The sequence below is a fragment of the Cryptomeria japonica genome, chromosome 7 (genome assembly GCF_030272615.1).
Source record: "Cryptomeria japonica chromosome 7, Sugi_1.0, whole genome shotgun sequence".
Classification (NCBI taxonomy): Eukaryota; Viridiplantae; Streptophyta; class Pinopsida; order Cupressales; family Cupressaceae; genus Cryptomeria; species Cryptomeria japonica.
In genome coordinates, this window is record NC_081411.1 from 508,648,509 (window position 1) to 508,674,180 (window position 25,672).

A 25,672-nucleotide genomic window follows, 5' to 3' on the forward strand; every position below is an offset into this window, starting at 1 on the left:
AACCTAAACACCCATGTAAGGACTAATTCCCAAAAGAAAGTTCATTAAAAGAATCCACGCCTTCCTTCGCAGTAAAAGGGACTTCTCAGAAAAATTTTGGAGAGTTGACAAGTGCTGCTGAAAAGCAGTCAAAACCTGCTTTTGGTGCAAAAATAATTCCCTCGGTCTTCTATTTTAACAGCTGATAAACTAAAAACAGTCAAAAACATACTTACTGTAGTAAACAGTTCTCTCACGTAAACTCTCTTACATTTACCTCCAAAAGATTTTACAGCAAACCAAATAAGCAAAGTTAAGTCATGGGACAGGAATACTTTTCTTCTTTTTTGCATTTGATCATTTCCAGTGGGGCTATAATCGCAAAAGCAACCACTAGTTTTGATTCAGAAACATCTATTTCCAGATAAGGTACATGCACCCTCAAATCAGAGACAGGTGTGCATAATTGTACATAGGTTTGGGTGAATCCTTTCTTAATAAGGAAAAAAACAGATATTTCCATCTGGTAAATTATTTAGATCTGTAAAGTCTGACTGAGATATCATATTATGTTTTAAAACCATACTTTTGTATAAATCTTGTTAGGAATTCTCTTATAAGAAGCCTTCACCATGAATTATTGATTCAAAGCAGCTAATTTGATCAAAAGCTTTTAAGTCCACACAACAAAATCCCCAGAAGACACGTCATAGTAAATCCAATGTCCACTATCTGTCTATCAAGAACCTTAACTGTTTACAGCCCATTCTATGATCTGCTACTGTGAATTACTTAGTAACTGGTAGTTCTGAATTTGGAGGAAAAAGAACAGTAAGTAAACTAGAGAGAAATCAAAAAACCCATTCTTCAATCATTTGTGCTGATGAACTATTTGTTCATACTTCTCAGAAGTGAAACAAGAATGAATGAATAGTAATTATAGTCACCAGAGAAATTCAGTTATCAGGATGAGGACTCCATCCCTATACCCACATTTACAGTTTACTATATTTGTATATATTATAGCCATAAGGTATATGCCCTTACAAATGTATTGACGTACCTTGAGTTCAAAATGGCATCCCCATAACTGTATCCATAGTATGCACAACATCTCCAGGTGACTGATAGTAAGCCATATGTTAATTCAAGTAGATAATGAAAATACCAATTCCCAAACAGAGTGCCATTTACAATTACTGCAGAAAGTGCCTTCGCACAAACAAAACAATTGAAGAATCTCATGATTCGACTCTCTGATCTATTTTTACTGCATTAAGAGTTTCTGTTGGCAGCCTTGATTTGGATGGCAAATCTACAAGCATATGACCAGGTGTAAAATACATTTGAAGAGACATAATGCAGATCAAGACGCCCAAGAAAAGCTGAAAAAATGAAAGGCATTTAAGTCAGTCTCATAGAAATCACAATCTGCTAATGTTGACATAAAATACTATCCAGTGGTAAACAAATGTGCAAGGTACTGGAGTAAAGTTCTAATACACTTGCAGCTTATCCTGGAAACAGACAGAAGGTTGATAGAAACAGAAAAGTGAAACAACTGTCAAGTAAAAAGCATCATACCTGCAATGTTGGCTTGAAATCAAATAAATAAACCGACAAAACCATAGTAAGAAGCATTGCCATAGATGTTGCATAGACCTTTGTAAAACATGGATATTTCACTCATTAAGTAGGTGCATAACATAGAAAACAGAACAATTAAATAAATTATAAATTGCATTGAATTGGATTAAAAAAGCATTAGCATCTCTGCCAAATTCCATATTATGCCACCAAAACCAAACCAAATAGTGTACTTATTGTGCTTGAAAGACCATATTATAAAAGCATTTTGCATCGATAAAAGCAAATCATTGAAAAACAACGCATGTAATGTCAAAGCAAGTGCTATCCCTTCTATAAGGACCCTAAGTTGCTTTAGGCCTTGGTAATTAGGGAAGTGCAGAATAATTACTGAATGAGAAAATCCAGTTAGCAAGTTATTATTGTCCCTATTCAAACTAGGAAATATATTGTATGTAATCATTAATCACGCCTGCCATAAAGAAGAATGCAGCATTTTGTTTCACTTTGCCATATAAAGGTAACTATTTTTTTCTTTATAGGTTTTGTTTAACTATGCCATATAAAGGTAACTATTTTTTTCTTTATAGGTCATTGCTAATGAATTAAATCATCTATATGAAAACCTGTAATGCAGTAAATCCAATTGGGCAGTGATTCAATTGTACATTTTTTCACTCTTTTACTCTATGATAATATGATTTCTTTTTACCTATGAAAGGACATTCATACTATCAACAGTAGGAGACAAATAAACTGAGAAGGGCAAAATGATCATTCACCTTGACAATATTGTCTGCATATTTCATCAGCCAGGAAACTAATAAACCGGTGGAACCCAAATTAAGGACAACCAGCCATGTTACATAGTCATAATTATTGAAAAGGTGTTGCCACCATGGTCCTCTTTCAAATCCAGCAGTAACATCATCCATTATCAGTCTTAACATATTGAAAAGCACACCAAACCTGCAGAACAGTATCCTGCCACAACTTAATACTCTCTGATGGTAGGTGCATTTTACAAACTGGAAAAATAAATGGGCCAGAAATGATGAGGTGCATCCTATGAAGAAACATTCAAAGTTTCAGAATAATAAAAATGACTTTAAGAGAATATATAACAAAGTATTAAAAGTTTATAAGTTTGAAAAAAAAAATCACTGCAGAAACCATGAACAATCATTTATTTGCCCAGTCAAATCAGAATTCTACAACATCCATATCAACTGAAATCAAATCTCTATGTTACACATTTGCACATATGCATATGGAAGACGTACAAGCAATAAAAATATCATCAGTGCTGGGGGTCTCTATCCAGTTTGTACACACTTGAATGTGAGCACCTGGTGGACTATACAACAACTTATGACATTAGACGGGCATAAAACCAGTAAGCCAGCTGATTCTTTGCAATACAATTTCATTTCTCTATTATTGTGTTTACTATATTGGCTTTTATGGTTGGTGTGATACAAAAGCTTGTAAATATCCATTGTTATTGCACTTAAATTATAATAGAAGCCAATGTCCTTATTTTTAGTAAACTAATTAGTATGTGCGGTGGTTCATGAGAAGTTTCTGATATGCTAGTTAGGTGGTTGGCGGGAGACAGCCGTTTATTAAGAATCATTTGTAAATTTGTAATGTAAGTTATTCTCCTTCAGCTGCTCTTTATCATCCTGATGATGGATCACGGAGTGTGATCCGAAACATTGATGCAAAACAACTCTACACAATTGAGTCCAGAAATCTTATGCAATAAACATCATGGACTCTGGTAATCGATGAGTTTAATGTAAATTATTCCTATCTCATGAACATGATGTTGAAATAGTAATTGCTTGAATTAACAAGGAGACAAAAGACTCCTTAAATAAAAGATTACATGACAATGTTTCTATAAGAAACAATCATAAACAGAAAGCAGAAATAGAAATAAACTAAATAACTAAAAACAACTATATGACCATTAAATAATACAATAAATACTTTAATACCCTCCTGTTGATGTGTTTTTTAGGCACATGCGAACACAAAATAAAATACCAAAAGTATCTTATCCTCTCTTGAACAAAGTCTCTCAAATGCTGAAGATTTGCACAAGGATCACTTGAGACAACTCCAAGGTTCCTCAATGTTGGGTCACAACGTGTGGATAAGCACAATTGGTCGTTGTGATTGATGTTTCTTCAAGGGGTCTTACATTATACATGAATGCTTGAATTTTGGAACCTAGATTTTATCTACTTGCTTGGAGAATTAAAAAAAGAGCAAAAAAGGAGGGTTTGGGAAGTCTAAGAATGTAGGAATGACAGACAATCTTTGGTGAAACTCGACTAAGCCTTGCTTTGACATGCAAAGTAACAACTCCACAAAGCTTAGTGTGATCTTCTAAGGATATTAGATGATTTTCAAATCATTATCAAGCATAGACACCATCAATTGAATGCATATCAATGGTTGAATAACAATTGAACTTAAACTCATTCAAGTATTCCAGTCGACCACGTAAGGCGCATTTACAATCAGCAAGAGGCTAGTGGTATGGATTAAGAGTTTCACCATAAATCATACACTACGTTCTTTCATCCACCTAGTCAACATGAAAGCAAAATGAATTGAGAAGTAGAGACCATGCAACTTGTTGAAATGACACATTAATTCACCATAGCTTTAATGAAATCATATGCCTTTTACAACAAGATTTTAGCAACAATCTTTGCCTTCTCCTAATCTAACTTCTATTCTAATGATCTAACTATTTTCTACTCATATTGTCTCTCTATTAACCTCCTATTGACTATTCACTATTAACTATTAACCTTTACAAATGAAGAGCTTGAGCCTTCATATAGAGAGCTCATTACAATGAGTGGCTAGGATTGAACCCCATCAATGTTCAAGATTGTACAATGAAACCCTAATTAGGGTTTGTTACAACCAACTTTATTCTGGCCAATGAAATAATTACAACATTTCGACACATGTCATCTCTAGAGCATTTGACCATTAGATAGTGGGGGTAGGTACATTGGAGTTTGTGCCCCCACGGGTGAGCTTGGTTCATTGAATCGAGACATGCTAGTGTAAGACTTCCTCTAATTGGTAGAGTAGTGACTGGGATGCCTCCTCAATTTACACCTGTAAACGTCATTCATCATCATGAATCAGCATTGAGCAATATCTCTTGATACTCAACATTATTCACTTGCTCAAAAGCTTGGTGTGATGATGATCAAGTTTGACCCTCTTCCCTTGCTTGCCCATCTCGCCTTGAGATGATTGTAAGACCTCTCTTCTTTATGAAATCTTTTGAATATCCTAAAGTCCTTGCGCAGTCACCTTTCTTGGTATCACTGTGCTTGTCGGTGAAATCCTTCTTCTTTTGAATGTCATGCTCGCCTTGTGTTGTGTTCCATCTTGGTGTAGTCTTGAATGTGCTTCCTCACTCCCGGCTTTGATTCTTCAATCAGACCTGGAAAAGAAGACATTTTGAATCATATTGATGAAATAACAAAATTAACTGAATCAATACACTCCCTATCACACTAAAAGAAGAATTTCGGACTTTTTTTAGTGCAAATGGAGGAAGTTTGCTCCTACAGGGGAGCAATGGAAGTAACTTTCCCTCCTAGAAGGAAGCAATGGAAGATAAATTCGCTCCAATGTGATGGCCATGGAAATCACTCCAACATGAATGTAAAGGAAGTGACATTCGCTTCAAATGATGAGCAATGGAAGTCATTACAATTTACACACTTAGCTTGATTTCCTCTATTTACCCTCCATTTCATCCACTCAAATGCATCAAATTACCTTCGTGTGAGACCTTAGGAGCAAATTCGCTCTCATGAAAGAGCAAAGGAAGACGTATTTCACTCCTAGGAGGGAGCAAAGTAAGTGTTTTTCGCTACGAGACTCAAACAATGGGAGTGACCTCAAATTCGCCCTCTAGCTTGGTTTCACCAACTCGTGTCTTAGGTTTTAGTCTCTATGCACAAAAGATCATCAACTAGCCCTCAATGAATGCCTTAGAAGTGGATTCACTCTCATGAAGGAGCAAAGGAAGAGGAATTCGCTCCAAGGTGAGGGCAATGGAAATAGTCTTAATTCTACCACTTAGCTATATTCCATCAACTCACGTTTGGGTATTCTTGCCATCCATGCATGTGAATGTGTCAAATTAACCTCAAGGAAGGCTTTAGAATCAAAATCACTCTCATGAGAGAGCAAAGGAAGGTGTATTCGCTCCTAATGAGGAGCGATGGAAGTATAATTCGCTCCAATCAAAGGAGCAATGGAAGTAACCCTCAAATTCACCACTTAGCTAGGTTTCATCAATTCTCCTCTTTTCATCAACTTAAATCTTGTAGTTTGGCTCTCCTAGTGTGTAGATATGTCAAATTATCATTAAGGGAGGTTTTGGAATCAAATTCGCTCTCATGAGAGAGCAAAGGAAGACGTATTCGCTCCTAATGAGGAGCAATGGAAGTATAATTCGCTCTAATTAGGGAGCAATGGAAATTTTTTCACACTTAACTAAATTTTTGTCCATTCACTCCATTCCATCAATCTATCTCTTAAGTTTTTTTAGTCCTCATGTGCAAAAGTCATTAAATCACCTTCACCTAATGTCACGAAGATGACTTCGCTCCTGTGAATGAGCAAAGGAAGACATATTCGCTCCTAAGAGGGAGCAAAGGAAATCTTCATGTACTTAGCCAAATTTTGCATTAAGCCAGGCTAAAAGATCAAACTCGTTGCTCGCTCAAAGCTCCACATTGCAATTTGTGATGACCAATAGTGAATGAGCAAAGGAAGACGTATTCGCTCTTGTGAATGAGCAAAGGAAGACGTATTTGCTCCTGAGAGGGAGCAAAAGAAATCTTCATGTACTTAGTCAAATTTTGCCCTTTCAACTTGTAATTGACCTTCCTTACCTACCATGCTCAAATTGACATCACTCAACCTCTTTCCAACCAAAGGTGGGAGAAATGACTACCATTGCCTAGCCACCTGAGAAAGTGCACGTCTTCAAACGAAAGGCTAATAGCAAAAGACCTTACTACTACCAATAGCTAAGCTAAGACAACTAACCTAAAAAGAGAAAAAGTGGGGGTCCCCATTTGCAATGGGGCGATGTGTGAATACGTCACAACATCTCCCTTTATGATCATAGTATCACTAAAGCAAGGTGCCCCTTGAATTTTACGATCTTGTCCAGGCTTAGAGACTTGGTGAGAATGTTTGTAGTCTAATCCACGGTTGAAACATACTGCAAGACCACAATTCCATCTTCAACAAGATGTCGGATGAAGTGACAATGAAGCTCTACATGTTTGGTTCACTCGTGTAAGACTGGATTCTTGGCAAGTTTCAACACCCATTGATTGTCACAGAACAAGGGTGAAGGCCCTGCTTGAGACATTTTCATGTCAGAAAGCATCCTTCAAAACCAAACTGCCTCACATGCTGCCTTGACAAGTTCCACGATACTATGCTTCTGTTGAAGAAAGAGCTACTACCTGTTGCTTCTTACCGGTTCATGTGACTGCACCTGTACCAAGACTGAAAACATACCCAGAGGTATACTTCCTGTCATCAACAAAACCTACCCAATCTAAGTCTGTTAAGCCAATCAGCCGAGGATCTTTGCTTGTGTTGTACAAAATGCCAAAGTCAGGTGTCCCTTTCACATATCTCAATACACACTTCGCTGCAAACCAATGTTCTACTTTAGGTGCTGTCATGAAACGAGATATGTAGCTCACAACATAGCTAAGATCAAGTCTAGTGGCTGTACGATAGATGAGACTACCAACTAGTTGCCTGAAAGTTAACTCATTCACCACAGGTGAATCTGATTTGGCTGATAGTTTCAGCCCTTTCTCCATAGGTGTAGATGAAGGTTTGCAATCTTGCATCCTGAACTTATCCAGCAAACTCCTGGCACACTTCAACTGAGAAATGAAAATGCTGCCACCTCAATGGTGATGCTGCTTTACACCAAATATTTTTAAAGCCAATGTCTTTATTATTAGAGAGTTTCAGAAGAATGGACTTTCAGAGTTTGAGAACAGATGTACAACTTCCCCTTGATATAGTCTCAATATGATCTGTGGGTAATGACTGGATAGATGCAAGTCAATATTTGGCGTTGGAAATTGCCAAAACAAAGAAGAGTATTCGATCAGAAGTAATTGAATGAAATCAGATGCAGTGGTAATCTCCTAATATCAAAGATTCGAACCAGTCAAAGATGAGGCCCCCCTAGTAATGCTGTATCTATGCCTTGAATCCAAAAGCACCATGATCCCTTAACACAGCAGATAAAGCTTCTGAAGCAATCGCACCAATAGGAAACCACGGATTGTTTGATGAGAGATAAGACCAGCACTGCCAAAGGACAAAGCATGTAGCGCCAAGCAGTGGGGTCCCAAGCTTAATAAACTCACGCCAAGATGCGGCTGTTCTCAATCTGAGATAGCTGGCTGTTTCACTAGTCGGAGTGCCTTGCCAAATATTACACCACCTATCACTTCCTGAATAGCACCTGATACCACATATAACCTTCAATCGTTTGAACTTCTTAAATATTATTTCAAGCTGTTCGCATTCCTTTCTTCATATCAGCCACAATAATAATCTTTATCCCAAAAATCATATTCCGGCTCCTTTGATATAATCGCTGATCTCTTTGATAGCTGTGGTCAAAACGATTGTCCCCAATAGGCACCAATGCAATGAAACGGCAGATATAACCAAAGACACAACTCACAATATTAATCAAATATCGAACTCTCTTTGTATATAGCCCTTACACAACAGATTGCCTGAATCAGCTAGTTCATAACATGAAATATTAATTCAGAACCCAAAATTATAATATGCTGGGGAAGCTTCAATTATTTTTCAATCACTATATTATATCGGACTCAAAAGCAATAATCAAAATATGGCAATGGCAGTAAAAAATATTCAGAATATAATAGCTTTTCCCAAATAACAATTCAATACCAATTACCTCAACCTGGCAATAACTTTATTCCAGAAACATTCATCAAATTTATCTCCAAAGGAGACTTCACAAATTTGCTCAATATTGCCTGCTGCCATGCAAACACTCCACAGGAAAGAATGGGTTTTCATCCACACCTTCAAGTCCAAGGGTTTTCGTCCTCAGAAGTTCATAAATTGTCATATCAGATTCACAGCATGCCTTACTTCCTCCATCCAGCCTCTTTATAAAGAACTCCAATAAGCATCTAGAATATTAGGCCGACTTCCCTGACTTTAATATTTGAAGAACATTGTCTAATAAAGTGACATTTTAATAATATTTTTATTATTTTATTATTATTTAATTAAATTAATTTCAATTGACTATATCTTTTAATTTTTTGACAACTTAATAAAAATCAATTTAATTAATTGTCACTTAAAATCAAGGACATTATATTTTATGCTAATGCTTTAAATTTCGTATAAGCTAAAGTTGCAAGCTGATCCTTATTTTGAACCTAAGGCACATGTAAGTTCATTGGCAGGAAATTTGGGAAATAACTAAATAAGTCGTAGATGGCATCCAATGTGCATTGAATACACTGTCATCACCATTTAATGCATTCGAAGTGAGACTGTCAAGGTATGGTTTATTTAAGTGTTGTCCCTTGTATGGTTTATTTAAGTGAACTGGAAACCAGCTTGGAATGTAAGCTACTGATCAAGATCTTGGGTTTGCAACTTTTGTTTGTTTTTCTTTCACTCTTGGTAAATCACCAATCCCTTGACTATTTTAATTTGTGAATGAGCGTAATCTAATTTTGGGTTAAGGTTTACAGATTCTAAAAATCGTGATTTACCTTGGAATGAAAAAAGAAAAGGGCATTTTGACTGTGAGCAAGTAGAAGGAAAAGAGTACTCAAGAACCCTAAAAAGGGTATAGAGCTTATGGCTTGTATGTAATAATGTATTTGTCAAATTGAAAAATGGATTTAGTATAGGTCATTCTATCTCTGCTACTATATCCTTGTACAGTTATATCACTCAAGTTATTTGAATTACACAGTTATAGGGTTTCATTTGAATCTTTGGTTTCTTGTATTTGTGTTTATGAATGTATCTTAGGGTGAATATTACGGCTATCCTGTCATTCAATAGTTTAAAAATCATCAACCAGGAATCAAGATCCCTATTGTTCTCCTTCTGATAGTGGAGTTATAAAATCAGGGTTGGGTTACTAAACCCTAATCCCTTTATAGAATGAATTGAGAGGTCTTGACTTCACAGTCCTTGGAAGAAATATCAATCCTAATAAACTGAGTTTTACCATGGAGATTCTGTGAACTGTGAGGGTTAGGTGGCATCATATCTGAGACAAAACTTGTGGTCTATGCTAACTGCTAAGTTGTTGTGACCTTGGTGAGCTATAGATAATAATAGGGGGGTATTAAGACTGCTATTTTTGACAATGATATGTTGAGTCTGTTCAATAGTCTGTGACATTTCATCTGCCTCGGACATGAATGTTTAACTTGGTATGTACCTTGATTTTGAGATGATTAGTGATTGTCTCAGAGAAGTACCGGGTTCTGTGAAAGATTTTATGCTATTGTGATTTTGACAACCTGGGCTTCCATATTAAAGTTGATAAGACAATGCAGCAGTGTTAAGACTGTCAAGATTATCTTGTCAGTGTTTAGCGTTGGTGGTATTAATGATGCTTTACTCTTTGTGCGAGAATAAGCCTACACAACTCATCCTCTTCTTGTACAACAGTTCTTGTAATCTTAGTGTCAAGATCGTGTGTTGCAAAGGTGATTTGAGATGTGAATCTAGTTAAGTACAGTCTACCTAATGATTGTTCTGTTTTAGTTGAAAATGAAAACTCAGTGGGCTTGTTAGTTGTAATTAATATTGTGACTATATTTGGTTTAGGAATTGTTGGAAAGGGTTTGTTCAATGTTTACTTCAGAGTTAAACATTTCTCTCTGGCTATAGTTTGTTTGATCAAAACCCTGTAACCTTACCTTTGAACTATACAAGGAATTTAATCACAAACTAGATTTGAATGACCATTCTCACTCTCAACGAGCCATTGATCATGCCCTGGTGCTAGGTTGTTTTGTGATCATTAAAGCTTTGTTGAAATCGTGTCCTGTAACCATCGTGGTCCTATGGTTGAGCCCATAATGCACTACCACTCTTGAAAATTTGATAAGAGCTTGAGGTCTATTGGAGCTTGAAGAAATTGATCCTGCTGGAATGCTGGTGAGAATTTGGATTGTGGCATGTTTAAATCTGAGACAGCAAATCTGAGAAAGTTCTGTGCCTATCTATCTGTGTCAAAGATCCTGGTCCTGAGGGGAGTATTGGATGCACTTGTTAACCGTAATACCTAGTACTCATTGTATATGCAGATGAAACCCAAGGTGGAAATAGTAATTTATATCACTGTTCCAGTTTTTCCTTATCACTGTTATATTCTAGTCAATGAAATTCAGTGACAGAATTATGTGCATTGCATGTTTATAGTGTTGTATCATTATATTCTTGTAAGTTGTAAGTGAACTCTTATGACAAGTTATGTATCTTGAAATGCCTGTAGTACTGTAGCATGATACTTCATTCTGTGATGTGTATTCAGTGGTAAAGCTGTGACAGAGCTATGTATGTTCAATGCTTCTAAGCATTATACTCTAGATGATCTTAAGTTGAATAAATGCAATTGAGTTATAGGAAAGGGACAAGATTCATTATTAATACTAGTTATTGTCATGAATCATGAAATGAATACGTAATGACTTTTATGAAACAGTGAAAAAGAATTGTATTTACTGTTGCATGATTGAGAATGAATCAAATCATTAATATGTAATTGCTGCCAACAAAATTATGGTATTGTCTGTTGTATCAATGTATGATAATATGTAAAGATTTACATTTCTTGATCAATGATGAAATTCAAGAATTGGAGTTGATGTTATATGTTGCATATGATATGAAGTAAAGAGCCGGAAAAGTCTATTCTTATGAAGAAGCAATTATTTAATCTGAAATCACTAAACAGTTAGGTAACCGCCTATTCTTAAGATAGATTAAGAAGTTGTATCTCATAACGAACATTCAACCTGGATGTGAAAGGATCATAAAGTATCTATCTTGAGGTTAACATGTAATTAAGGATATTTAAGAAATTATGTAGTTAAGAAGAATTGTTACCACTGAAACAAATAACAAGTGACCACTCGGGAAGAGCAGGATCTCTATGAACATACACGATCAGAGTAAACTTTAGGATAATTAATTAATTCAACTTAGTAAACAAATGGGATGAATATTCTCTTTTGCTAAGCCTGTCTTATGTCTCCTACATTATGAGCTAAATTGGGAAAGTCCTAGTACACTGATAGGAGAATCGAATATAGAAAGGTTCTCTAATCTAAATTAGGTTTCCCTCTTGGATCAATATGGAACCCTCTAACCTTATAAAGGGGAAGTTAAACATAAAGATTAATAACTATAAGTAATCCTTAATCTTAAACAAGGGATGATACATTATTGCTCCTCTAAGAGATTTGGGATTAAAATGTGAAGTAACTGAAGTTATTAACACTAACTGATGAGTGTGATATGGAACTTGATGTAGAACCTGAAATAAGAATTAAGTCCTTAATGTTAAGATCATTGTTTGTTAAGCAGTTGAATATGAAAATTGGAACACCTAGTGTTGAACAAATAAACATTGTGGTTAAACTTATGAGTATCACATTATGTTTTAAGCATGTAAAAGTCTTATGAACTGACTCTGATTATTTAAAAAAGAGGTACAGTTTTTGAGGTGTCACTACACCCATACAACACCAAACTCGCAGCCTGTACATTTTTTGCCTCCTGCCAATAACATGTGATTCACACAGTAAGCACGTCAAGCTCCACAGTCACTACAGAATGAAGCCACATTATCAATGGTGTCTACATCCTCCAATCAATCATTTCAACTTCACAAGAAAGTGACGGACAAGGAAGCTGAATGATTGATCAACTTTTATAAATGTTTCTTCTAGTGATTAATAAAAATTATATTATCCACATCTCAAAAAGTACATGAATAATGAAGATGCAGGGATACAAAATTACAAATAGATTCTGACATTTCTACACATTTTCATGCCACACAGACCTTAGGAATCGGCTTGATGGAATAACATGGCCTTGGGAATTTTTAAGTACAGCACAGTACAGCATAGTATGTATAGGTATCATATCCTGTTCAAGATGAAAAGGAAACATTCATTTGCCTTGTCTTGTCTCGTTTCAATGTGTGATGGTACTTTCACATTTGTTCATTCATTTCCATTGAAAGTTTAAAATTGTGCAACACTTAAATTAAGTAGACATGTCTCTTAGTTTGTGGATTGTACCCAATGCAACTCATAGACTTGGCACCAACCCTACATTATCCACCACAAGGTAGAACTGTTAAAGAACCTCATTATCTTCCAGTTGACTTCAATGGCAACATTCATTAAGAAAAGTTTCAAGAAAAAGTTGATCGGATAGCTTTACAATTACTTTTAAGGCAAAGAAGTTCAAGAAGTAACTGTTATGACTTATGAATCTTGTTTATCTTATGACAATGGGGATCAGTTGTATAGATCCACCAGAAACTGTTTTTTATTGTCTTTTGTTGGTCAGTGTAGCCCACTCTTGTGGGTCAACTGGTTTGTTGGTTTACTGTATGTATATTTTGGAAGATGATTTATCCCACATGTAAAACACCAAAAGAAAAATTGTAGAAAATGTTATAAATACTCTTCGAGGCATAAGAGATACTTGGATGAAATTAAATGTTATACACTAGTCTGAAGACTGTAATCAGCTAAGACATTGTCTACGTAGTCCTGGATTCACCCTGAATTGGCAATCATATCCTCTCAGGAATGTCATTTTTCTGTTATATCATTTCCAGCAATATCAAAGGTCTGTTCTCTTTCAGGGATTTTATTTTAAATTAGTTTCACAGTTGAAATTTTGCCATCTTAAGAATTTTCAGTTTCAAGGTATCATTCCCAGTTGTTAAACAATACAACAGATTTTAAAATATTTAATTATAGTTTCCAATTTAGATTTTGAAGTTTCGACCTGGGGTTGTGTTGTGACCATTTCACACATCGCCCCATCGCAAATGGGGACCCCCTCTTTTTGCTTGTTTTTCGCTCGTTTTCGCTTTCGTTTTTAGGGTTTTGTTAGTTAGTTGATTGTCTGGATTTAGGGCCAAGCCTTAGGGTTTTAAATTCTGCCTTTTCAAGCCAAAATCCAGTCGTTTTTGAGAGCTTTTTGAGCTTCCTTTCTAGGATGCAAATTTTGAATGTAATAAATTCGCCAGAATTGTCTAATTTTCAATTGGAATGTTGATGCAGAGCTTAAATTTGTCTAAGTGTTGGATGTCAATGTGAATTTTTGTCCGATTGAATATTTTGACCAAATTTTGACTTTTTTGAATTTTGATCCTGGGCATTGGAAATGGTTTGTTTTCGCCTCGTGAAGTGTTAAAATGTGAAAAATCATGTTATTTTGGCCTGTAGGAGGAAAATCGCTCCTGTCCCTCAGTGAAGGACCGGAGCTACAATTCAAATTTCGCCTTGTCCTTGCAAGATTTCGAAAACTTAATGATTTGAGGACGTCTAAGGGAAGATGCTTTGCCAAATGAATATAATTTGATATGCAAAAACGAAGGAGAATGGCCTATATTGACCAAATCGCTCCTGTCCCTCTCCAAGGGACCAGGGCGAGGTACCTTGTGGCTCTCGTCCCTCTCCCAGGGACCAGAGCGATTTCCTTCATTGTGCAAAATCCAGACAAAGGTCAAGGCAAGTTTACGTTCAAAAACAAGGGAAAACATGAGATGAACGCATTGAATATAAATTGAAGATTTTTGGGACGTCCATAACGGTGTTAAATGCCTAGTTCGCTCCTGTCCCTCAGGAAGGGACCAGAGCGATTTTTGATATAATTGCTTTTCTTGCAAGGTTACAGATGATGTCAAGGCATGGACGAATAGAGTAAAGAGGGACGAGTCCGTTGAATATAAACTTGGAACCTGGCGAAGTGAGATAATGGCCACAAGGGGAGGATCGCTCCTGTCCCTCTCCAAGGGACCAGGGCGATACAATGATGATAATACTCCCTACGCAAGTTCAAGGTCGTTCCTCCAAAGTTCAAGGTCGACACAAGCCAAGACAAGGTGGCGAGGGACATTTCAAGGCGTCTTCGTCATGCGCAAACACTCAAAGGACGTTAAAATGAAGAAATTGACACCCTATAACATAGATCGCTCCTGTCCCTCAGGAAGGGACCAGGGCGATGTTAGATGCATTGGCCATTTCATGCAAAATTTACGTAAGGACAAGACGTTGCAATGTTTTATAGGGTCCATGGCGTGATAAAAGATGATATACAAGAGTTTTTGAACGTGAAATGATCATCATTTTGAGCATGGAGACTATATCGCTCCTGTCCCTCTCCAAGGGACCAGGGCGATTTGCTTTGGATTCCTTGTTTTGCTTCAAGATCAAGCTAAGTCAAGACGTCCTAAGATAGCATATGGTCCAAGGCATCGTTTGAGGATAATTCGCAAGGGTTTTGAACGTCCAAACATCGCCAAATAAGGTAAAAGCTCACATCGCTCCTGTCCTTTGGACAAGGACCAGGGCGATATCGCCAAAAGCGCTCATGTTCTTTCAAAAACGGAGCAAGGCAAGGTTAAGCAAGGTAAGGGACATCGTTTGGAAGACATTGCAATGAAGATCGAAGTGCAAACTTGCCAAGGTTAAGGAGAAAACGTGGATCGCTCCTGTCCCTCTCCAAGGGACAAGGGCGATGATCCCTTTAATGCGTCCGAACACTTCGTGAAGACAAATGGAATAAGCGCAAAAGACACGAGCATAGGTGTTATTCGCCCTACAATGAAGATCGAAGACAGAAGATGCATATTGAACGTGGAAACTAGAAGATCGCTCCTGTCCTTTGGACAAGGACCAGGGCGATATGCACTTAAAAGACACCCATATGCGCACACAAGGCGATCAAATTCGAAGGACCATCAAGATGATCGATTTTCAACATGGAGATGAAGGAGTTGAACGTGAAAAATGCAAAATCTAGACAAAAATGGTGGATCGCTCCTGTCCCTCTCCAAGGGACCAGAGCGATGAGGTACGTCCCTTTATTTTCATATTTTTGGCGCCAAATTAAACAATTCAAATTTTCCTTAAATGCTAAATCGATTTAAAAAATTGAAAATCCATTTTTATTTAGCATTTAATGTGGCGTTATCTTTTATTAATTATTTTTTTGCCTTTATTAAAAATCGAAATTCTCATTTAAAAAACGCAAGGCATTAACAATTAATTGTTTAATTAATATAAAAATCGATTTGAAGCGCCCAATTAAGCAAGTCGGCCTTGTTATCTTATTGCAAATCATTTAAAAATGGTTTTATTTGTTAAGTCGGCCTAAGGGGTGAAAGGATGAGCGCGCTATTTATAAGGGGAGTGAAATGTTCATTTTCACATAATCATTTTTACCTTTCTTCATGCGAATCAAGAAGAGGCGAATATAGTGCGAAGTGTGTTCAAAGGTGGTGCGATTTCAAACCAAAGGTGGCGCTAGTATCATCTTGTGCGGAGTGCGAATTGCGTTGAAGACCAAAGGTGGTGCGAGTTTTATTCATCCAAGGGTGGCGCTTAGTTATCAAAAGGTGGTGCGAATTTGAAGACCACACCAAGGGCGAACTTGGAGATCCATCTAAGACCACACCAAGGGCGAATTTGAAGATCATTTAAGACCACGTCTAAGGCAATACTTGAAGATCACGTTCTCTCCAGAGGTGGCGAAGTCAATTTTGAGGAGATCATATTGAAGACTATTTTATACCTCAATTTTTGCCTAGGCGAATTTCGTTTTTGCATTCTAGAGTTAGCTCTCTATCGAGGTATGGCGATTTAATTATTATTGCTTTATTCATTCATCGTCATATTTCAAATTTTGAAATTTTGAGTTTTGAATCTCTTAGCTCAATCGTGTTTTTTTTTAGGAAATGATAACTCTAGAGACTTATCATGAGGTTTCCTAAAAAATTTGTCTCTCTTATTTACGCTATTTATTGCAAAATCTATTTCTTATAATGAAATGTTGTGTAGGTATGGCGACCCCAAAGGCGGGAGCATCCACCAGCCGCTCGGCTCTCATGAAAGAGGATCAGAAGACCGAAGAAGTGGAGACCAAGATCGTGTCAAAGTGGAGCAACATTGGAGATACAAACTTGGGGAACTTTAGCACGAAGAAGTTCCGAGAGGTCCCTTACATCGGCAAGCCATCACCTGTCGCCCGGAGAATAATAGAGAGTGGCATCATTAAGGCGGCCGGTTTTCCTCCAGCTATTCAGTGCCACGAGTTGATGATCGAGTGTGCCCGTCACTACAATCCACAGTCCAGGACAATTGTGTCCAACGAGGGAAACACTTTGGCGTACCTTTCAGAGGAAGCCATAAGTGAAGCCTTCCATCTTCCAGAGCACAGGGACATGATATACAAGAGCATTGAAGGAGCCAGATCAGTGTACGATGATGATCCAGATGCTTGCTTAAACATAATCAACAAGAACTGGCTACTCAAGAGTCGTCCCCGTCTGAGCAAAGTACCGAACACACCGCATCGGATTGATTTTCAGGAGGAGTACCGAGATTTGATTACCATGCTCAACAGAGTTACAGGAGCACCTCATGCCTTCTATTTTGAGAAATGGATGTTTTACTTCATCCAGGTGATTGTTCAAGGAAAGGGTACGATACATTGGGCTAGGATAATTAGCCATTGCTTAGACGTACAGTTGAGGAGACTCAGGGCTACTAAGTCCTTCCACATGAGTTCATACGTCATCTATGCCTTAATCAGGAGCGTTGAGTACGCAGGACTACCTCACAGAGGAGTGATTGGAAGAGGACCCGGCGAGGTCAGAGCTTGTGAATCCTATACCTACTTGCATCATCCACCAGGGAAGAACTACAAATTAGTCAATGATACTTTCACGATGAACATCACAAGGACGTTGCAAGGAGGGATTCACAACAGATTATCTCAGGATGCCCAGGAATTCATCAAGAGGTACGGTGCTTGGTTCATTCAGTTTCCCAAGTTCACTTACATTAGAGTGCATGGATGTCCTTTACCTCCATACATGTTGCCGAGGTACCCGACAGACAGAATTGTGTTACTTGAAGTAACAAGGCAGTTGGCAGCATATGTGAAGGCATTCAGACACAGACATCAGAATGGAGTTCAGGTACCTATTATTTTGGGTAATTCAGTTGAGGTATGTCCCAATGTCTCAGCCATGGATGACGCAGAGAAGGAGTTAGCCTTGTATCCTTTTTCATCTTTTGCTTGGAGGAATAGTTTTGATCCCCATGGACATTTAGAGGAGACGGTCGGTAGAAGATTTAGACATGAGCACCAAATTGAAGATTTTATGATGAATCTCCTAGATGATCTCGAAGTGAAACGAAGGATACATTCTAGATTGCCTTTGGATTTCATCAGGAAATGTAAGATTTACAGAGTGGCCGACCAAGCTCAGGACAACGGCAGGCACATCCAATCTTCATATGATAGAGAAAGTAAAACAATTAGTTTGAATTGGAATGAGCCCGAGGCCGTGGATTTAGATGATTTGATGGCACCAGTCTTGTCTTGTACTCGCAGATGGGTAGACGTTCAACATCAGAAGTTGAGAGAACAGGGCATAGCTATGTCTTTTACTTTGGAAGAGAAACCAGCCGAAGGTGGAGCCAGTGTTAGTGAAGGCAATCCTAATCCTAGGAATTCAGGTGAAGGTAACCTTCGATGTGCCAGTGAGGGCAATCTCCATTCGAGAGGTTCGAAGAGAAAGGAAAGATCAGAAAAGAAAGAGTCTTCCAAGAAAAAGTTAGGTGCCAACAAAGATCAAACACCAGGTACTTCTTCCAGACCAGAAGATAGAACAGTTCGAGTGGAAGAGTCCATGGAGTCGATGGTACAGAATGACAGACAGGAGGAAGGACAGGCACAGCATGTTTCATCCGATGGATCTCTCCAAGACTATGATTTAGAAGAGGATAACGAAGTAACATCTCCTCCCAGACAAGAAGAAATAGTACATAAAGAAATTCAAGTTCAAGAGACAAGATCGAATATCCCAGATTGGTTGAAGGAGAGATTAACCAAGGTGATCGTAATTGAGGACGAGGACAGTGCAATTGATTTAGAGAGCCTCGTGGGACGTTCACATATGACAACAGAGAAGAAGAAGGCTACAAAGATGTCCAAGATGATTCGAGATGAGACTGGATCTAGAAAACTGCAGATAGCTACACCAGCAGCAGACAAATATGAGGGTGAGATCCTAGCAGAAGACTATCATATACAGACTATTGAGTTGGGACCATCCACAGCAGAGCAGACTTTAGATGATGCCACCGACACATTTGAGGCATTGAAGGACAAGCTTAGAGAAGAAGTAGAAAAGAATAGAAAGCTTGAGAGAGAGGTCGGTGCATGGAGGACATATTTCAGTCACATCAATGAACCTTTGGGACGTCAGGATCCAATTAGATCACCAGTGCAGGCATTGCCCCTTCAATCGATCAATGAAGCAGAAAGATTCAGGAACCTGGTCCAGCGTACATGTAGTTGGATGGATAGATCTCATACAATGGCCATAGAGTTTGTTACAAGGATGTCGAAGATCACCCATCAGGCTATCCAAGTTCTTGAGATTATTCACAGATTGATGGCAACAGTAGCTGCATTTGCCCATACCAAGGACGTTGTCATCCCTGTCTTGAAAGTTATAAGACACACATCCAGAAGAATTTTAGCGCAGGAGAGGATCTTAGAAGGTGATTCTCACAGTTTGTTTCAGTGGTCAACCTTACTCCATATAAAGAGTGTTCTCTTCGAGGACATCAGTGTTAGATGTGGTCAAGTTGAGGAGGTGATCAATCCGATCCAGGACAGAGTATTTGAGGTACTTCGTACCATTCTTGGCAGAAGGATCGAGGTCGAGACAGATGTGGATTTACAAGAATTTGAGGATAGAATCACGATCATCTTTCGCAAGGACGCAGATGTTACAGATGAGCAGTATGATCAGATGTATGCCACCATGCTCCTGATTGATAGAACAAAGGAACTTGAACCTACTTGGGACGCAGCTCTTCTAGATGCATTTGATCAGGTTATCCACTTAGAAGAGAGTATCAAGAATCTTCCCGAGATTCCAAGCACAGAAATCGAAGGAATCGTGACAAAATTCATTGCATATGCTAAGAAAGAGAATTGGAAAGGGAATAGGATTCTAGATGAAAGGTTGTTACAGATGACATGACATCTTATTTCTCATTGGTTGATACCTCCTAGATTTTTGTGCCAAATTTAATAGTTGGCTATGTATTTAATGTTGTTTAGTAAAAAGGAGGTCATTTGTAACAAACCCTAATTAGGGTTTAGGTGTCATGATCTTGTCCATTGATTTATTTTCAATCTGGACCTTTCATTGTAACTGGGGATGCTATTTATACCCCCATTTTTCATTTCATTTAAAAATAGTGAATAGTGTAAGAGATAATAGTTGATGTAATAGAGAGATTAGAATTAGAAGCAATTTTTATTTTGTAGCAAGATTGAGTCTTGAAGAGAGAAATTCAAGCAATTGTTGTATATGGTGACTTGGAAATCAATAAAATATTGAAGTTATGGTGTTTTGTTGCAAATTTCTTAAGTTATCTTCATGGTTGGTGGATGTACTTGAATCACGCTCAATCAAAGTAGTTTGTTAATTTGAAAGACTAAGTGTGAGATTTGATATTTGGTGGGATTCGCAATCCAAACCACTAGCTTCTTGCTGATTGTAGGAACGCCTTGCGTGGTCGACTGGAAAACACTTTGCGTCCTTAACCTTCAAGCATTTTCGTATCTAGGATATGTACCTTCATAGTAGTGTCCTTGGTCTTTGATGCATTGAACACCATTATTACCTTAGAAGATCGCACTAATTTCAATTGAGTTGTTACCTTATGGCAAAATTGAAGTTGGTTGAGTCTTGCCAAATCTCATTCATGCTAAGTCGTTCATAGGGTTAGGCTAGATTAGACTTCCTTAAACCCTGTCCTTTTGCCATTTGTTGAAAGTTCCTTTTAGATTAGTAAAATCTTCGAGCCTTTGGAATCCGTAAGACGCCTTGGAGGAAACAGCAAATCACATCATACCACTAAAAAGCTTGTCCACACGTGGAGACCCCACTAAAAGAACCTTGGAGTCCATCTAACTGATCCTTTTTGCAGATCTTCAGCAGTTAGAGACTATTTTCTCAAGAGAGGATAAGATGCCTGTCGGTATTTTATTCTGTGTATGATTGTGTACAAAATACACGTCAACAAGTTGGTAGCAGAAAAGTTCTAGAATTATTGTTTTTCCTATACTCTGTTGACAATGCTGATGGTAAGAAGTGTAGAATGTGCCTAACATTACTTGTTTCAGCTTTCTTGTCAAAGAATTCCAACTTGCTCCAAGAACTTTCTCATTCATTATTTTTTCCACCAAGCTACACATCGGCATATATCAAGAAAGCATCATAGCAATATGCAAAACTACTAGGATTTGAGATACAGGGATACCTACGCATATAGCTGTACATTTTGCCAGTACAATGAATCATTGTTTTTCTTCATAAGATACTCAGTATAGACACCAGCTAGTGCTGAAAGGCAAGCAGAGAGTATACCAAGTAGGTATCCCTGCAATGGTGCAGAGAACAAAGAATTGCAGTTGGTCTCTCCACAACTTTTTATCTGTGAAATCAAAAAAACAGCCTGAATAATCAATCCCTTTCCCTAGTTTCATTATTGCTAATATTAAGGTGGGCATAATGTTGAGCATACAGAAATAAATACATCTGTGAAAACCATTCCACAAACTAAAAACACAGAACGGAGCTTTATAATTGAAGCAACTGAGCATGCCATACAAGTGCAATATCAAATATAACAAGCAAGGTAAAAAATTAAACAATTTTTGGGACAAAACTCATCAATTCCATATGCAGGGTATATCTGGAAATGCTATCATACATGATGAAGAGAGAAAGACAACCAATATTAATCTCAGACCAAAGAAAAAATGCAATTGTTGTAAGACTTAACCCTTCAAAATTTTCAATCACAAGCTGTTAATATGGTTTTATAATGAATAAAAATGAAGCTTTATGGTTAACTGCTGCTATTTAGTAACAAGTGTTTGTGAAGCTAGAGATAAAAGGTTGACATTTGAGATGCAGACATACAACAGATACTTTCATTTGCAGGGACAATTTAGATAATTCACCATAGTAGCCATGTTCATTAAAATAATCCATAGATTTGAAACAAATGTAAAATATGTTCAAGCAAAAGACATCAAAAGAAACATAAGCAAAAATGAAAATGTAGAATTCTTTCTAAGAAAATATCCTTAGGCATGTATAACCTCCTTCAGAGAGAATTTTCAATTTAGTCTCAACAAATGTTACGAGAGAATAAATCAATGTCAACCCACTCTCTCCAAACAGAAAAACTTTAGTTTTAACTATTAATACATATGGCTTAAGAACTCAAAAAACAGGTTATTGGTTATATGCTACTATGGCAGTTCAATACACAAAAGAAAAGAGAAAGAGAAACAGTGGATAACTTGGGCCGAGGATGAATGCTTTGTTGTATGACTAGCCTTTTAACCTTTAATAATTTTACAGACAACATTATGTTATATATAAACAACAGGGACCAAGCTCCAGGATGGGAAGCAACAAGAAAATGAGTCAGGCCAAGAAAACAAAGGATCTGAAGGGCTTCCAATACTTGCACGAAACTTTTATAAGAAAGAACTTGAGGCTGCTGAGACTCTGCATAGCCTGTAATATTCTTCTCTGTTTGCCTTTGTTATGTTTATAACTTTATTGTGCTTTGAACTTGTGTTTCTGTCAGTTTTTGTAGCTTTGCTGCAATTTCGCTGTGCGTCAGCTGGAGTTATGCTGATATTTTGTTCTTTGTAACTGGGAATGGAGCAAAAACCTTGTTTCTAGGAAGATTGTTGGTTAGATCAGCAGGCCTTGACTTACAATCAGCTGTTATGCCAGCTGAAAACCCCCCTCACTAACTCACTGTTCCTTCTACTTACACTCAGCTGCTGGATATCCCTACTGGCAACAACTGTTGGTAACTTGTTTGGAATTCCAGCTTTAAGTTCAAAAATTAATTTCTTTTTCTGGACTGTTCATGACAGAATTCTCATACAGGATAATCTTCAGAAACGTGGGTTCCACTTCCTAACGAATGTGTTTTATTCAATACTGCAAAAGAGTCAATTGATCAACTTTTCTCCTTTTGTGATTTTTCTGCTGCTATATGGGATAAGGTTTTGCAGAAATTAGAGGTTAGTTGGGTTATGCAAAGCTCTTTGATCAAGTCTGTGGAGTGTTGCCTTCCTTCCTGGACTCATCTGATCCTCGAAGAGCTATGGACTCAGTTTCCTCCACACTTATTTTGGGCGCTTTGGAAAGAGAGAAATAATTGTGTCTTCAGAGAAGCGGCTCGGATTGTTGATGTTGTCTTCAACTCTATTAAAAGTACTATTGCATAAAATGTTAATCATACCAATACTAGGAAACCTGCTCTCCTTGTTCCTACTCAAGAAGCCAAAATTGCTCTTGGTTGGGGCATACAGAAGAACTTATATAATTTTTATAATAGAAAGAATTATTAGAGAAAATACCTTTTATCTTCACCTCCTAGCTGGGCTAAGCTTAATTTCGAATGTGTTGCAAAAGGAACCCAAGTGTGGCTAGTGCTGGTAAAATTATTGTGTACTGTTCAGGAGCTCTCATTGCATTAAGTTCCATGTCCACATTGGAGCCCGAAGTCCACAATGTAAAAAGGGAGTTTATGGATTGTGGGCTTAGGCAGGAATAACGAGTGGATTTAATTAATTAACTTAGTAGATAGTAATAATTAAAAAATAATAATAGCGGATGTTAACAATGATAGCAGAGGCAAACTTATGGAACCTTGGTCCCATATTGGCACGTTATGCACTTGCAAAGTGCACACCGGACTTAGGACTAAGTCTGTTAGTTTTAGCAATCAGATTCGCAGTATAGAACAGAAAATCAGAATGCAAAGTAAATCATACGCATAACACACTTACCCTGGGAAAACCTCCCTCTTGGAGGTGAAAAACCCAGCAACAACTATCTCAGATTGTATTATATTAACCACAGAGCAGATTTACAATATAGCCTTCTAGGGAACAAGCACAACTTATCTGAGATATAAAAATTTGAAGAATCAAATCCCTGTAGCTCAATTTGGCAGCCCAGATTTGAGTTCGCTGTCTTTGTATGAAGTTTACTCAGCCTTGCAAGATGTTCGCTCAGTCTTGATAGGGTTCGCAGGGCTGTAACTCTACTTCGCTTGCTGAAGATTGCAGATCAAAACACAAGGGCAGATTGCTGACTAGTAGTTCGCTCACAGCTGGAAGGAGTTCGCTGACCTCTAGATTATGTTTGTTGATCTTCCAATCAAGTTCGCTGACTTCTAATACTGATTCGCTATCACTGAAGATAATTCGCTAATTACAAAAGGCAATTCGCTACTTGATGAAGATAGAGGATATTCGTTGAATGTGTGTCTTGTGACCTCAAATCACTTCCTTTATATACATGCCTTTAACCCTTATGCCTAGGTTGGCCTTGTCAATATTCCCGCCAAGAAGAATAGGTCTAGGTTAAATACAAGTTACACAATGAATAGGTCTTGCCCCATGACCATTATAAGTTACATAAGTTGAGCGCCCAAATAGGGCCTGCCCTTAACATTCACAAGTTACATTGATATCTATTTGGGCCCAGCCCAATTACAAGCTATCCAAATTGGGGCTCAGCCCTAAACATTAATCAATTATATCAATACAATTAATTTTAAGGCCAAGGGCCACATTAAAATTAATTACACTAGGGATTTGACCTAGCTACATTTCAACAAAGTCTATGCCCAAGTTTGAGTTTGAGTCCCACACTATGGAAGTACATGGCAGGTCACGAAAGTCAGGATGGACTTTGGACTTGGGAACAAAGGTACAATACCCCCAGAATTGAAGGAGAGTTCTGCATTGTATTGTGAGGCTCAAAGGGTGAATGGGACTTAGGACTTAGGAACAAAACCCATGTCCATGTGCAAACCCAACACCTATGAAAAACAGTTTCACGATGGTGTCGCGATACCTGGAGATCGAGTGGAACTTTGAACTTAGAACAAGTCCCATGTTCGAGCAAGAGCTTGAGGTCTAAGTGCAATTTTGGACAAATGTGTATCACAAGATGGATGGTGAGAGGCTAAAAAAAATAGAGACTTCGAATTAATTTCCATGTCCACATTGGAGTCTAAAGTCTGCAATGTAAAAAGGGAGTTCATGGATTGTGGGCTTACAGAGAGATAATGAGTTGATTTAACTAATTAATTTAATAGATAGTAATAATTAATAATAAGATAATAGTGGATCAGCTAAGTTACCAGTCCTGGTACTAGTTCAGGTTCAGGTTCACCAGTTCAATTCATGGATTCCGTCAACAAAAAAAAATTGGGGTTGGGTTTGTTTTGGGTTCATTCACACAAAAACATATTAAAAAAATTATATATATATGGCTTTTTTAATAAATGGTAAATAAATATAGTAAAATAAAAAATATAATCTATAATTTATATAATATAAATAAAACATTAAAAATATATTAATATGATTGAAATGTAAAAAAATTATAATAATACAAATATAATATGCATAAATATTAAAATTAATACAATTATTTTTATTAATATTTGTATTTGAATTAATATTTAAAAATTAATTAACATTCATTATTAATAATTATAACTTTAATCAATATTCATTATATTGAATATTTCCTATTCTGACCAAGCTTGTCTTATTTCATTTTATTAAAATTATTAATAATTACACTTTCTTCACT

General features: G+C 37.3%; 1 protein-coding gene across 2 annotated transcripts in view; it reads right to left on the reverse strand.

The window, feature by feature from the left end:
• Nucleotides 1–826: 826 nt before the first annotated feature.
• Nucleotides 827–25,672, reverse strand: part of LOC131060151 (CMP-sialic acid transporter 1) — a 68,990-nt gene continuing 44,144 nt past the window's right edge. The window contains exons 5-8 of one of the 2 annotated variants that reach the window (XM_057993268.2): nt 21,292–21,461; nt 2,349–2,535; nt 1,564–1,641; nt 827–1,364 (exon numbers count right to left, since the gene is read on the reverse strand). In XM_057993268.2, coding sequence (XP_057849251.1) covers nt 1,221–1,364; nt 1,564–1,641; nt 2,349–2,535; nt 21,292–21,461 — 579 coding nt within the window. In that variant the 3' untranslated portion in view covers nt 827–1,220. The remainder of the gene's footprint in view (nt 1,365–1,563; nt 1,642–2,348; nt 2,536–21,291; nt 21,462–25,672) is intronic. The other variant, XM_057993269.2, reaches the window with a different exon arrangement.